General features: G+C 41.5%; 1 protein-coding gene and 1 non-coding gene across 2 annotated transcripts in view; one reads left to right on the forward strand and one right to left on the reverse strand.

Moving 5' to 3' along the window:
* Positions 1 to 3,397, forward strand: part of LOC111812899 (Golgi phosphoprotein 3-like) — a 14,472-nt gene extending 11,075 nt beyond the window's left edge. Inside the window, exon 3 of the mRNA XM_023702372.1 lies at positions 3,378 to 3,397. Coding sequence (XP_023558140.1) covers positions 3,378 to 3,397 — 20 coding nt within the window. The remainder of the gene's footprint in view (positions 1 to 3,377) is intronic.
* Positions 3,398 to 3,433: 36 nt separating this feature from the next.
* On the reverse strand, positions 3,434 to 3,537 carry LOC111812902. The gene has a single exon (XR_002818276.1). It is a non-coding gene; the product is annotated as a U6 spliceosomal RNA (small nuclear RNA).
* Positions 3,538 to 13,767: the final 10,230 nt, after the last annotated feature.

Genomic DNA, 13,767 nt, shown 5'->3' on the forward strand with positions numbered 1-13,767 from the left:
GAACTGCGGTCCCTGTGCTTTGCTAAGCTAATTCTAAGTAGGTGCTTTAGACCACTGAGCCATCTCACCAGCCCCAGAAGATGCATATATAAAGAGATACATGTATATATGTGTGTGTGTGTGTGTGTGATCACAAGTTGGGAGCAGTGTAGAGAATAATGTAGTGAGAAGACACTTCAAATAAGACCTTTAAGGAAATATTTAGGCTGAGATCAAAAGAATGATTAGGAACGGAGTTTATTGAGGCATTGTTGAATATCCAGAGTCTGTTAGGTGAGAGACCTTGTTTGAGAAACTGCAAGCTGGTCCAGGTGGCAGGAGTGGGGTGATGGGGAGAGGGTACCACAGGATGGTGTCTGCAGGGGCCTGGCTCCAAGCCAGGTGGCACCCTGACTGCTTATCCTGGAATGTGAATGTGGTCCTGTTTCTTACGTTCTCTAAACCTCAGTTTCATACATTCATTCTCTTTCTGTTTTTCATTTTTTGGTATTTTGTTTTGATGATGGCATGTTGGATAAACTATTGAAGGATTTTGAGTAGAAATACACCTATTTTTCATTTAAACAAAGTTCTGTATGGGGAATAGGATTGAACAATGACGTAGAGAGATTAAGTTCCTCCTCCCAGTGACTTAAAAAGGGGATGAGCCAGGCCTGGTGGTGCACACCTGTAATCACAGCACTTGGGAGGCTGGGAAGGAGGGTTGCTGTGAGTTGAAGGCCAGCCTGTCCTATGTAGTGAGTTTAGGGACAGTCTGGACTACATAGACCCTGTCACAAAACAAGACAAAACAACAAAACAGTGGTGATAATCACTATATCTAGAGTAACAGCTCTTGCGGTATGAATGCTGATTCTGCAGTATAAATGTGGTCTTATTGTTTTTATCTTCTCTAAACTTCAGATTCCATAAACACCTGCATCACATGTGCAAGGTCCGAAGTTCCATCCCTGGGTACCACAAAACAAACAAACAAAAAACAACCTCAAATTCATCTTTCTCATTTTTTTGTTTCTGTTACTTGGTTTTGGGGATTGAACCCAGGCCCTTTGCGTGCGTGGCAAGTGTTCTACCACTCAGCCATACACTCATCACTTGTAGTCAGGTCTTACTGAAAAAATGTTAGATGCACTTTAGAAGCCCTCCTTCAGCTGAGTGTGGGGGTGCGTGCCTGTAATCCCAGCGGCTGGGAGGCAGAGGCAGGAGCTTAAGGCCAGTTAGAACTGCATAGTGAGACCCTGTCTTAAAAAGACAACAAAACAAAACCCCCCAAAACCTACTTTGTCAAAATCCCTTAAACAGTTCATTTGCCTGAGAGGCAGTTAGAATCTGCTAGATGTTGTTTTGTGCTTTTTGCAGTCATCAGTGGCACTTACGGAAGGAGAACTGTGTAATGCCTTTTCTGTTTGCAGAGGGATAAAAGAAGTCACTCCTAGACTTTTGTCTCACTTACTCTTCTCATATTGCTGGGACAAATACCTGACACTCAAAATGAAGGCAAGATTTATTTAGCTCACAGTTCCTGGAGGTTTCAGTCCATACTCAGCTGGCTCCAGGGCAGAGTGACACATGGCAGAGAGCAACCTTTCCTGGGAGCAGCAAAGAGCAAGAGGAGCCAAGGGAGGAGTAGCGGCAGCAGAGGAAATCTCTCTTACAGTTACATTCAGGCTGGGTGTAGCACTCACACCCAGAATCCCGGTAGTACTAAAACACATAATCGCAGTGGATCATGAGTTAATCTCAAACTCTGCAAGTCCCCTCGCTTGACTGCATGAGGCTTTGGGGTGGGGGAGAACTAGACACAAACCATAACAACTATTCATTAAGCTAGTAGGTGTTGGAAGGCAAGATAAACAGGCCAACGGTCTAGTTTTGCTATGTAGTAATTGGCAAGTTTCTTAACTTCTCTGAGCTTTAGTTCATTATCTTGTGAAACTGAAAGATCTTGTAAGTGTCAGACATGATACACATCCAGTGCTTGACGAGACTCTTGTTCAAGGTATCTTAAGGTCTCTGAGGCTCTCCTCAGTTCCGTCATTCTTTGCATTCTTCCAATTGAAGTTCATGGATTCTTTTTCTTTTCAAATGTGTCATTGAGCTCTTCTAGTAAAAGTTTCATTTCAGTTACTGTACTTACCAATTACAGAATTTTCTTATCTGTAGAAATTGTGTATTTGATTAATTCCTTTCTTCATTGTCATTCTACCTTTAATCTATTTTTTTTTTTTTTTTTTTTTTGGGGTCCCTTTGAGAGAAGGTTTCTCTGTGCAGTTCAGGTTGGCCTTGAACTCAGTGATCCTCCTGACAGCCTCTTGAATGCTGTGATTAGAGGCATGGTTCCGTTTAATTTCTTTCTTTCTTTCTTTTTTTTTTTTTGCTAGTTATTTAGTAAAATGTTTTGCAGTTTGTATTTGCTTGGTGGATGAATGCTTTTCAATGTGTTTTAATTGTGTGTTCTGAGATTGAGAATGTCACAATGTCATTTGCTTCTAAAGTAAATGAGACTGGTTGGAATATGGCATTTAAACTTTAAGTGGTGTTTGATTATAATTTGTTGTCTGAGAAGTGGGCTAGATGAATTGATTGGATTGCAGTGGGTTAATGGTGAGCATCTGCCTTCATTGTCCTGAGCACAGTGGCTACTTTTCTGATAACTAAAGGTTAAGTCAATGCAAATTTGAATTTCTTGGTCATTCTTTAGTGTTCACTTTTGATGAATCTTTTATTAGTTACAGTTTCTAGACTTGAAATAAAGGGAATAATCCTTTATCAGAAATTCCTGACATAATATTGAGTCCTGAATTCTGTTAAATTCTTTTTGGCCTTGACTTCTAAAAAGTTATATGGTTTTTTTTTTTTTTTGTGGAACCTGGAATTGAACTCAGGCCCTTGTGCTTGCCAGGGAAGTGCTTATTCTACTGAGCCATCTCCCCAGCCCCCAAAAGTTATATGTTTGCAGGAATAGAAATTCCTTCAAGGTATCATAAGTAAAAGGAGATAAAAGTGTATTTTATTTCATAGAAATTCAGTTCAGTTCATCTACATAGGTGTGTTTGTGTGTGTGTGTGTGTGTGTGTGTTATCTGTTGTCTGTATCTGGGTGTGTCTCACATTGCATACCACTCCCATCTGTCAGTCTATCTTCTCTCCGTAACATCTTTTCAGGTTTTCACTATATAGTCCAGGTTGGCCTTGAACTAGCTGTGTAGGCCAGGCTGGCTTCTAACTCATGATCTTCCGCTTCAGCCTCCTGAGAACTGGGATTTAGGTGTGTGTCACCACACCTGGCTTTTGGCTCTCATTTTATTTTGCATATTTCTTCTGCTTTCCTTTCTGTTTATCCTTGTTCTCTTTTTTGCATTTGGACACAATGGCCAGCATCTTTTGAATCCACCTAACCAGTTAAAACTCCATCAGCCATAGCTGTGTAACTCATCCAGTATGGCAAGTTCATATTTTTGTGGCATCCTTTGGCAGGGGCCATGCAGTCTTCTCTGTACTGTTTCAAGTTTAGTGTGTGTACTGCTGAAGTGAGTTCATATTCTCAGGAGGGGACTTTGGCCTGTTGTGTGTCAGCCATGGCAGGTGCAGTCACCTCTCTGGGGTTGTGTGTGCGCTCTCCTTTTCTCTATCATGTCCTCCCCTCCCCTTCCCTCCCCTCCTTTTGAGATAGGGTTTCACTATGCAGTTCAGGTTGGCCTGGAACTCACTTTTAGCACAGGCTGGCTTTGAACTTTCAGTGATCTGCAGACTCCTCCCGAATGCTGTGGTTACAGGCCTTCCCCACCACCCTGGTTCTGTGGGTTCTTTATTAGATGGGGCAAGTTTTCTAAACAGGAGCTCCCTAAACCACGTGTAGTGGCTCATGCTTGTAATCCTAGCATTTTGGGAGACTGAGACAGGAGGATCACAAGTTTGAGCCCAGCCTGGGCAATTTAGCAAGATCTTGTCTCGAAATAAAATAAAATTGGACTAGAATGTAGTTTAGTAGGAAGCCCTTAGGTTCATTACTCCGCACTGTAAAGTGTTTATACAGGGAGATCAGTTTCGGATTGTATTTGCTAGTAAGTCTGAAATGTTTTGGTAGCCGGATAGTAGTTTGTTTTGTTGAAGAAAGCCTGTAAAAAGCCATTTCCAAAACATTGGTTATACCACAATTCACAAGTCCCTAGAAACATTGCATAAAAGATACAGTAGTGTTTTGTTTTAGTGGTTTCATTTTGAATATTTTGTATGTAAAAATATATTTTATGTACTTTGTATACGTTGGTTAATTGAAAATTTATGGGATATATTTTATTTTGTAAAGTTTTTTTTTAATTTTAGAGAAGGGTCTACAGGGTGGGTGTTCAAGGTTGGACTAGATTGGAGTCATCGTGATCTGCCTGTTTACAGCCTCCCAAGAGCTGGGATTACAGGCGCGCCACCATGCCCAGTCTCAATTGCTGTCTCAGTGTGCCCTGAGGGCGGGGCCAGCACAGCAGGCCCGGGGATTGAACCCCAGCCCCTGTGAGGCTGTGCTTTAATCCAGGCACTTTAATCCGCTGAGCTATGTGGCCAGCCCGACAATTTTATTGTGAAAAAACAATATATGTGAAGAGTGGGCCCATATTTTACACATGGCAGCAATTGTTTAGAGCTAAGTTGTTGTCCTGCATAAGAGGGGTGAGGACATGCTCCAGTTTGTGCTAGTCTGCACCCTGGCATCTGTATTCAATCGTGTCCTTTGATTGTATATACTGTATTACTAAACAATTACTGTTCGCCAGGAGTTGTACTTTATAAATAGTTTTTGCTAGTGTTTACTATTTTATGTGAAGAGAACTAGTCTTACAAATTTAATTATGTAGTACAGTCTGTGGCAGAGCTGGGATTGATTCATATTTTCTAGGTCTTTATTTTTTGAAGCCTCTTGAACACTTGTTACTACCTCCAAATTCTATTTTATCATCTATAAATGTTTTTTGTTTTGTTTTGGTTTTTTTTTGGTGGAACCGGGGATTGAACTCAGGCCCTTGTGCTTGCCGGGGAAGCACTTATTCCACTGAGCCATCTCCCCGGCCCTTCCAAATTCTGTTTTAATTTGTGTTTCCTAGCTATTTTCATTGGAGATTTTTATTGCTGGCTGCTTGCTTGCTTGCTTGCTTGCTTCCCTCCCTGCCTGCCTGCTTCCTTCCTTCCTTCCTTCCTTCCTTCCTTCCTTCCTTCCTTCCTTCCATGGTGCTGGGGATCAAACCCAAGGCCTTGTGCGTGCAAGGCAGCAACACTACTACTGAACCACATCCCCAGCTCTCTTTGTCATATTATTGCCATTATGTTTATTATTACCTTAGACGCTTGGACAGCTATAGTCTTTTTCTTACTGACATCCTTTTCTCCAGTTTTCTCTCCCTACTCTGTAGAAAGCCTAAAGTAAAGATCCTCATAACTTTCAGCCATTACTACTGCTAAGCAGTTTTCTTTTTATCTACTTAAAAAAAAAGAAAAGAAAAAAAAAGAAGAGGCTGGGGAGATGGCTCAGTGGAATAAGTGCTTCCCTGGCAAGCACAAGGACCTGAGTTCAATCCCTGATTCCGAAAAAAAAAAAAGAAGCATTCTCTAGGTATGATTTGAGTAGTGTATTTCCCATTTTTATAATGGCCCTCTACACCAGGATTTAATAAACTGATTGTTGTAAATTATAATCTGCAAACTGTAAGGGTATACTGTAAATAGAAGCCTTCCAAAGTCAGTAAAGGATGAAAAGTATTGAAGTTACTTGTTTTTGCTTACTTTTATATTGTTTTTGTGTTTTACTGTGATAAAATCTGAGATCAGCGTGTATGTACATAAATGTCTGTGTGCAGTGTTTCCTAACTAAAGGTCCATGTATTCGCTTTTCTGTTGTGGAGGCATAAAACCCAGCTCTCAGTTTAAAGGAGGAATGGATTAATTTAGCTCTTGGTTTCAGGTGAGTCTGTGTGTGCAGTTAGTAGGCCTCAAGGCAGAAACCTCATGATAGGGAGCCGGGGAGATGGCTCAGTAGGATAAGCGCTTGACTGGCAAACGCAAGGATTTGAGTTCAATCCCCGGTTCCGCAAAAAAAAAAAAAAAAGAAACTTCATGGTAGAAGGGTGTGGCAGGACCAAGCTGCTTAGTTCATGGCCTCCTAGAAGCAGAACAGAACAGGTGAAGGACCATGTATGATAAGCAGTGTCCGTCTTTCTCCCTCCCCCTTCCCCTCATCCTTTCCCCTTCTCCCCCTTCCATCCCCCCCTAAATACCCAGGATGTGCTTGGCCATTGGATTTCCTGTAGTCTCTGTCCCTAGATTTTGACCTTGAAACTGTCCACCAAAGGAAGAATTTTGTCAGCAGAGCTTGTCCCCTGCATCATTGTTTTATTTATTACTGTACCATTTATTCTGGGCTCCTTCCTTTTGGGTGGCATACTCTATGAAAAGAGGAATCTAGCCCATTTAAGTTTTACACAGCCTTTTGAGATCTGCCCTGGAGATTGGCTATTTGCCCAAAGCTCTGACCCTGGGGATTTCCCACAGTAAAAGATGGGTGCAGGACTCTGTAATAGGCTTAGTTGGCGCACCATTGGGAAACCCTCTTATCTGTCTGGGAAATAGTAGTTTATCTTACTAAAAGAAACAGCTGGTAGATACAAGGAGGGTTATTTTAAGTTAAATTTCCAGGGTTCTCTGATTTCATGTCTCATGTTTTATTCTTTCCAACTTTCCTGGAGGTCTGTGAACTGTACATGATAAAACCTTTCTCTCCATTACTGGGGAATGAACCCTAGGGCCACTGAGCTGTATCTTCAGTTCTCTTAATACAGTGTTGAATTTACCTCTTTTAGCCTTAGTTGACAGCTACCGTATAGTAGGGTCTGTGTGGTATTGGGAATCTGACTCATGACCTCATGCTTGCCAGGCAGGCACTGTGCCACTAAGCTATATCCCCAGCCTCCTGTAGTGTCGTAATGGAATATGTGGTCTATGGTGGGTTAACTTGCTGGCCACTTTGTAACACACAGCTCAACTGAATCAGTGTAGTGCTGGGTGTGGAGGGCCCACCTGAGGGTTGATGCCAACAGCATAAAAAGAACTAGAGGGAACATGGTGTGCTTTTAATTCTCCTAGAGAAGCTTGTCATGCTGGCTTTCTTTCTTCTTTTTTTTTTTCTGGGCAGAACTGGGGATTGAACTCAGGCCCTTATGCTTGCCAGAGAAGCACTTATTCTACCGAGCCATCTCCCTGGCCCCATGCTGGCTTTCTTTTTTTTTTTTTTTTAATTTTATTTGTGTGTGTGTGTGTGTGTGTGTGTGTGGCCAGCTCAGCCCACCAGGGGGTGGGCTGGCTGACATGTGGTGCTGGGGGATTGAACCATGGTCCCTGTGCTTTGCTTAGCTTGTTCTAAGTAGGTGCTTTAGACCACTGAGCCACCTCACCAGCCCCCATCTTTATATGAACTCAGCTATTCTTATTTATTGTCAGAGGAGCTGAGGCCTTGCTGTCACTGAGAGAATGGCTGTCATTCTCTTTGTGTAGCCCTGGCCTTACTTTGAGCATTACTTGCTGGCTCCCATGCAGATCTGGTACAGATCCTCCATCCTGCTGGTGCAGACTTCCTAGCTTCCACCACTGACCTTTGGGCCTTGCCAGTGCAGACCCTTGATACGGATTTGTGTGGGACATTGTTGTGTCTTCTAGGTCTTCAGCTGGCCTTGTGGAGGACATTGTCATGGGACCCAGGCCCTTTGCAGGATTCTTTGGATCTCTAGTGTATGGCTAGATCTCCCTTACTCTTTGCATTTGACTCTTCAGGTGAATATTATAAAACCCTATAAATTATGTGTCCTGTATTGTTTTCCCATCTACCACACTGTCCCTGAATGTTTAATCCTGTTTTGTATCCATGAGCCCAATGAAGTCATGTTTCTTTGAGTTCTTTATGTCCCACTCTCTTTTGCGATATCCCTACCTTCTTCTATCCTTATGTTTTAAAATTTGGGACTTTTTTTTTAAGTGGTCTTGCTCTGTAGTTTAGGCTTGAGGGCTAATTTCTTCTGATCATGATTTTTATTTGCTAGTTCTTTTTTGAGCTCCGTTTCCTCAGGACTGAGTGATTTGTTATACAGTGAGTGGGGAATGCCCTCCAGGTCCTGTGGCCACTGGTACTCCTAGTGTACAGCTGCTATTCCCTCAGCCAACGCTTTTTCTCCGATATAGTTCTAAATTTAAAGGCTTTTTATTTTGATCATAACCTGTAAAGCCATCTTTGATAGACTACCCCCTCTTGTAATTGAGAGTACTAGTGTGTGTAAAATTATCTAGGCAGTGTGGTTGTCATTGACCTACCCTTATAAAATGTTGGTCCTCACTGAGAAGTTGGGCAGGTTGGTGGCATGACTAGATTTAGGAATTCATTCATCGGTCTTTTTTTTTTTTTAATTTTATTTATTTGTGTGTGTGTGTGTGTGTGTGGCCAGCTCAGCCCACCAGGGGGCGGGGCTGGCTGGCATGTGGTGCTGGGGCATCGAACCGTGGTCCCTGTGCTTTGCTAAGCTTGTTCCAAGTAGGTGCTTTAGACCACTGAGCCATCTCACCAGCCCCCATTCATCAGTCTTGTACCATGCTTTACATGTACTTTCCAGTAGTTGACAAATTCACCTCTCCACTGCTATCTACGGGTCAGGCATGGAAGCACACATGCTTCCATGTGTTTAGATTAGCTCAGTAATGTGATGCCATTTAACCTTAAGGTGCCATTTGTTCAAAAGTCCAACCTAGTTAAAACTGAAAGTTTTGGTGTTGATGAAACACATTCCTGAGTGCTCTAGTCAGAAAGTAAGAGTAAAGAGTTCCTCAGCATTTGGTAGGGCCAAAGCTAGTGCTCCAGCTCCTGATTCTCTTTAAGTAATCCCCAAGCCAGCTAGTGGTCAGTATTGTATTGTGTCATGGATTCACTGCAGAACCTTGCCTAGGTAATGACCAAATTCCCTTGACTCTCCCAGTCTCCTGGTTTCACGCTTAAGGTACTTAATTCCCATGTACATTACCATTTAGCCAGTTGTCTTTTCTGGATCAATTTTGTTCAGCCTTGCCTGCCTATCTTATTTTTATTTTATATTTTTATTTTTTGGTAGAACTGGGGATTGTACTCAGGTCCTTGTGCTTGCCAGGCAAGTGCTTATTCTACTGAGCCATCTCTCTGGCCCCCTTATTTTTGTTTTTTGAGACAGGGTCTATATGTGGCTTATAGGCTGGCTTCTTTACACTCATGATTTTCCTGCCTTAGCCTCCTAGATGCTGGGATTAATAGTCTTATGCTACCACATCTGCCTTAATCCTGATCCTTTAAAATCCTCTCCTGTTATTGCCTTCTTTTTTTTCCTTTGTGGTACTGGGGGTCTAGTCAGGTGTTTATTCCACTGAACTATTTCCCTGGCCCCTTCCTTCATTAATTCTTTTTTAAAATTTTATTTTATAGAGGGTGTAAAATAGTATTAAAACAAAAATTACCAAAAAATTCCCCAAAATTACCAAGTGATACAGAATTTCATTTAAAGTATTACAAATTTCACAGTATTTCTTGTAATGCATAGTGTTGTCTTCCAGCTAGTTATTCATATTACCAGATATATGCATGCAAAATTGGAAGAAGAAAAAGAAATGTATAAGAAATTAAGAGAAAAAGTACAAATAACTCTTTCCTTTTGAATAAGTTTATTCCCTTTGGGGACGGGGAGATGGCTTAGTGGAATAAGTGCTTCCCTGGCAAGCGCAAGGATCTGAGTTCAATCCCTGTTTCTGCACCAAAAAAAAAAAAAAAGTTTATCCCTTCTTCCTATATATTATACCCTTCAGATTCCATTTTTCTCTGTCAGGTTCTCATACTAAGGAGATAATATGATGTTTGCACATGTGGGTCTGATTTATTTCACTTAAGAGAATGGTCTCTAGTTGTATCCATTTACCAACAAAAGTCTCAAATTTATCTTGTTTGATAGTGGAATAATACTCCGTTGTATAAAAATACCACATCTTCTTTATCCCTTCCTCAGTTGATGGGCATCTGGGTTGTTTTCAGGATTTAGCTATGACAAATTGTGCTGCTATAAACATGGGTGTACATATATCACTGTGGTATGTTTTCAGTTCTGGAAAAAGGGGAATAACTGTCTTGAATGGAATCACCACACTGATTTCCATAGTGTTGTACCAGTCTGCACTCCCACTGACAGTGGAGAAGTTTCCTTTTTTTCCCACAACCTCTCCAGCATTTGTTATTGTCTGACTTCTTGATGTTAGCTATTCTTTCGGGGGTGAGATGGAATCTCAGTGTTGATTAATTTGCATTTCTTGAATGACCAATGATGCTTAACATTTTTTCATATATTTACTTGCCATTTGTATTTCTTTATCTGAAAAACGTATATTCATCTCAGATGTCCATTTTTGGATTGGGTCTTTGAATTTGGGGGTCCTGATTTTTTTTTTTTTCTTTTTAATTCTTTGTATGTTCTAGATAGAAGGCCTTTGTCAGAGGGACAGTTGGCTATACTTTTTCCCAAGTTGGTTGGTTTTCTTTTTACTCTGTTGGAGATTTCCTTTTTTTAAATGAGCAGAATATATTTATTGAGAGAAAGAAAGCTCCTGTCCAAGAGAGGGACAGGAGGGGGGCCCGAGCGGGTAGTTCCCCGAGATTTCCTTTGAAGTGCAGAAACTTTTAAAAAAGATGAGATCCCAGTTGTTGATTCTTGAAATATTTCCCGTGCATTTGGTTTTTGTTCATGAACTCTACTTACCCTTATGTCTTTAAGATTTCTGCCTACATTTTCCTCCAGAAGATTTAGTGTTTTTGTTTTAATATTTAAATTTTTGATCCATTTTGGCTGTAGTTTAGTGCATGGTGATAGACATGAGTTTAATGTTAGCCTTTGGCATGTGAAAAGCCACTTTTTCTAGCACCATATATTAAAGAGGCTATCTTTCTTCCAGTGAACAAGTTTGGACCCTTTATCAAAGATAAGGTGGCTCAGTGTGTTTGCAGTTGTGTCTGCATCTTCTAATCTGTTCCATTGATCCTCAGGTCTGTCTCGATTGCCAGTACCATGCTGATTTTATTACAGTAGCTTTATAGTATAATTTCAGGTCAGGGATTGTTTTATTTTTTTATAAGGAAAGGAAAGAGGCTTTCTCTCTGCCACTGCTCCTCCCTTTTTGCTTTTTTTTTTGTTTATTTATTTGTGTGTGTGTGTGTGTGTGTGTGTGGCCAACTCAGCCCACCAGGGGGCGGGGCGGGCTGGCATGTGGTGCTGGGGGATTGAACCGCGGTCCCTGTGCTTTGCTAAGCTTGTTCTAAGTAGGTGCTTTAGACCACTGAGCCATCTCACCAGCCCTCAGGTCAGGGATTGTGATACCTCTTGCCTTTCTTTTGTTTCCCAGGATTACTTTTGATATTCTGGGTTTCTTCTAGTTGCAAATGAATATGAGGAAAGTTTTCTCTAACTCTGTGAGATATACTAATGACATTTTAATCGGGATTGTGTTCAATCTGTGTAATAATTTTGGGAATATGACATTTTCACAATGTTGGTTCTTATCTAGGAACATGGAATATCTTTCTGTTTCCTCAAATCCTCTTCAATTTCTTTTTTCAGTGTATTAATTTGCCAATAATGATAGTTCTTCCCTCCATTAATTCTTTTTTCTTTTAGGCTGACTCAGCCCACCCTAGGGGTGGGGCTGGCACAGTATGCGGGGCTGGGGATTCAACTGTGGTCCCTGCGTGTTTGCCTAAGAAGGCAATTTACACCACTGAGCTATCTCACCAGCCCCTTCCCTCCATTTTTGATCATGCTTTTATGTGGTGAATTTTAGTAGGAGATCATCAAAATACTGAGCTATTCTGTTGCTTAGTATATTTTTGTTGGCTTACTTTGTCTTTGGAATATTTCTAGTGAGAGTCCCAGAATCCTTGGGAAGGTACTGTCCTTGCCCACTTAATCTACTTTGCCATGTGAATTACCTAAAGCCGTTCACTAACTGTGGTAAATCTCTAATGTCTATCATTAAAGACTTTTTAATAGACATATCTGGACTCTGATACCCAGTGTCCAGTGAGATTTGGACATAGTTAATTCCCTGCTATCAAATATAAACTCCTAAATTCTATTCTGCTGGCATTTGTAGGCTGTAGAGTTTTTTTTTTTTTCTTTCCTTTCCTTTCCTTTTCTTTTTCCTTTTCCTTTCCTTTTCTTTTCCCTTCTCCTCCTCCTCTTCCTCCCCTTCCCCCTCTTTTTTTTTTTTTTTTTTTGTGGTACCAGGGATTGAACACAGGACCCTGAGCTTACGAGGCAGGCACTTATTCTACTGAGCTATCTCTCTGGCCCTGTAGAGTTTTCTATATCCATTCCTGTTGTGTGAGATGTACTATGTGTACTATGTACTATAAACTTACAGTTTATAGAGGTTTGTCCAGGAACTCCATCTGTGTGATCAGGCCAGTTTAGAGTCACATCCCTGAAACTTTAATTGCATATGGAATCCATTCCTAGGGTTCCTAGGGCTGTAGGTGTCATGGTGTCTCATTTACTCTTTTGACAAATAGCTGACACTCAAAATTAGGGGAGGAAAGATTTATTTAGCTCAAAGTTTCTGGAGGTTTCAGTCCATACTCAGCTGGCTCCAAGGCAGAGTGTCACATGGCAGAGGGGAACCTTTTTTGGCAGGGGCAGAGAGCAAGAGAGCAAAATGGAGGGAAGAGTGTCAGCAGCTGGAGCAGCTGGCTTCTCTTCCCTTCTCTCATTGTAATGCAAATTACCTGTCCCAGGGCGGGTGCAGCATCTACACTCACAGTGATCACAAACTCCAAAGGCGCCACAGGGACACCTGTACACAGACCATAGCACATGGCTTTTACTTTGATTTACTTGGTTTTATGAAATACCTCTTTGTATCTCTCAATCTTAATTTGGTCAGACTCTAAACATTTCCAAAGTTTAAAAATATTTCCTTAAAAATAAAGAAAAGAGCCCTTGTATTTTTTCTAGTCTTCTGTGGCTCCCTTTGTCTAGATTCTCATTTTCCTAAGTTCTGCCTTCTCAGAAGGGTGGCTTCCTGAGTTTACCCTACGGGTTTGTCTGTGTCAGTAGTGAAGCTCCGTAGACACTCTCCTCTGAAGTGCAGGCTGGCACAGGACCAGGACTGCGGCCTAAGAAATGCTGGACTCAAGTGTCCAGAGCGCCTTAACCCTCTCGCTCCCTTCCTATATGATTCAGCTGGCCTCCTCGTCCCTCCAACCAAAATTTTTTTGTGTGTTTTGTTTTCTTTGAGACAGGGTCTTCCAGGGTAGTTCAGGCTGGTTGTGCCCTCTTTGGGGAGCCCAGGCTACCGTTGAGCTTGTGGTAAACCTTCTGCCTCAGTCTCCGCAGTGCTGGGATTACGGGAGTGCACTGCCTCACCTGGCTCTGTTAGAATATGTGACCTTCTGAGCCTTAAGCAGAACCACTCATAGCTTTTATGAGAGCTGGGAATCTTAAATTGATAGATGACAGAATTCTTGGCTTTTTAGTTTAGGTAATCTTTTAATTTATTCTGAAAGAATTTACTGGTGTGATATGTTTAGTTATTGTTTCACCTTGGATTTTCCCAAGTTCTAAGAAACAATGAAAGGATGAACTTGGCCTTGAAAGAGAATGTCTTGGGGGGCCGGGGAGATAGCTCAGTAGAATAAGCAGTGCAAGAGCCTGAGTTCAATCCCTGGTTCCGCCAAAAA

The sequence above is a fragment of the Octodon degus genome, unplaced genomic scaffold (assembly GCF_000260255.1).
Source record: "Octodon degus isolate 3935 unplaced genomic scaffold, OctDeg1.0 scaffold00149, whole genome shotgun sequence".
Taxonomy (NCBI): domain Eukaryota; kingdom Metazoa; phylum Chordata; class Mammalia; order Rodentia; family Octodontidae; genus Octodon; species Octodon degus.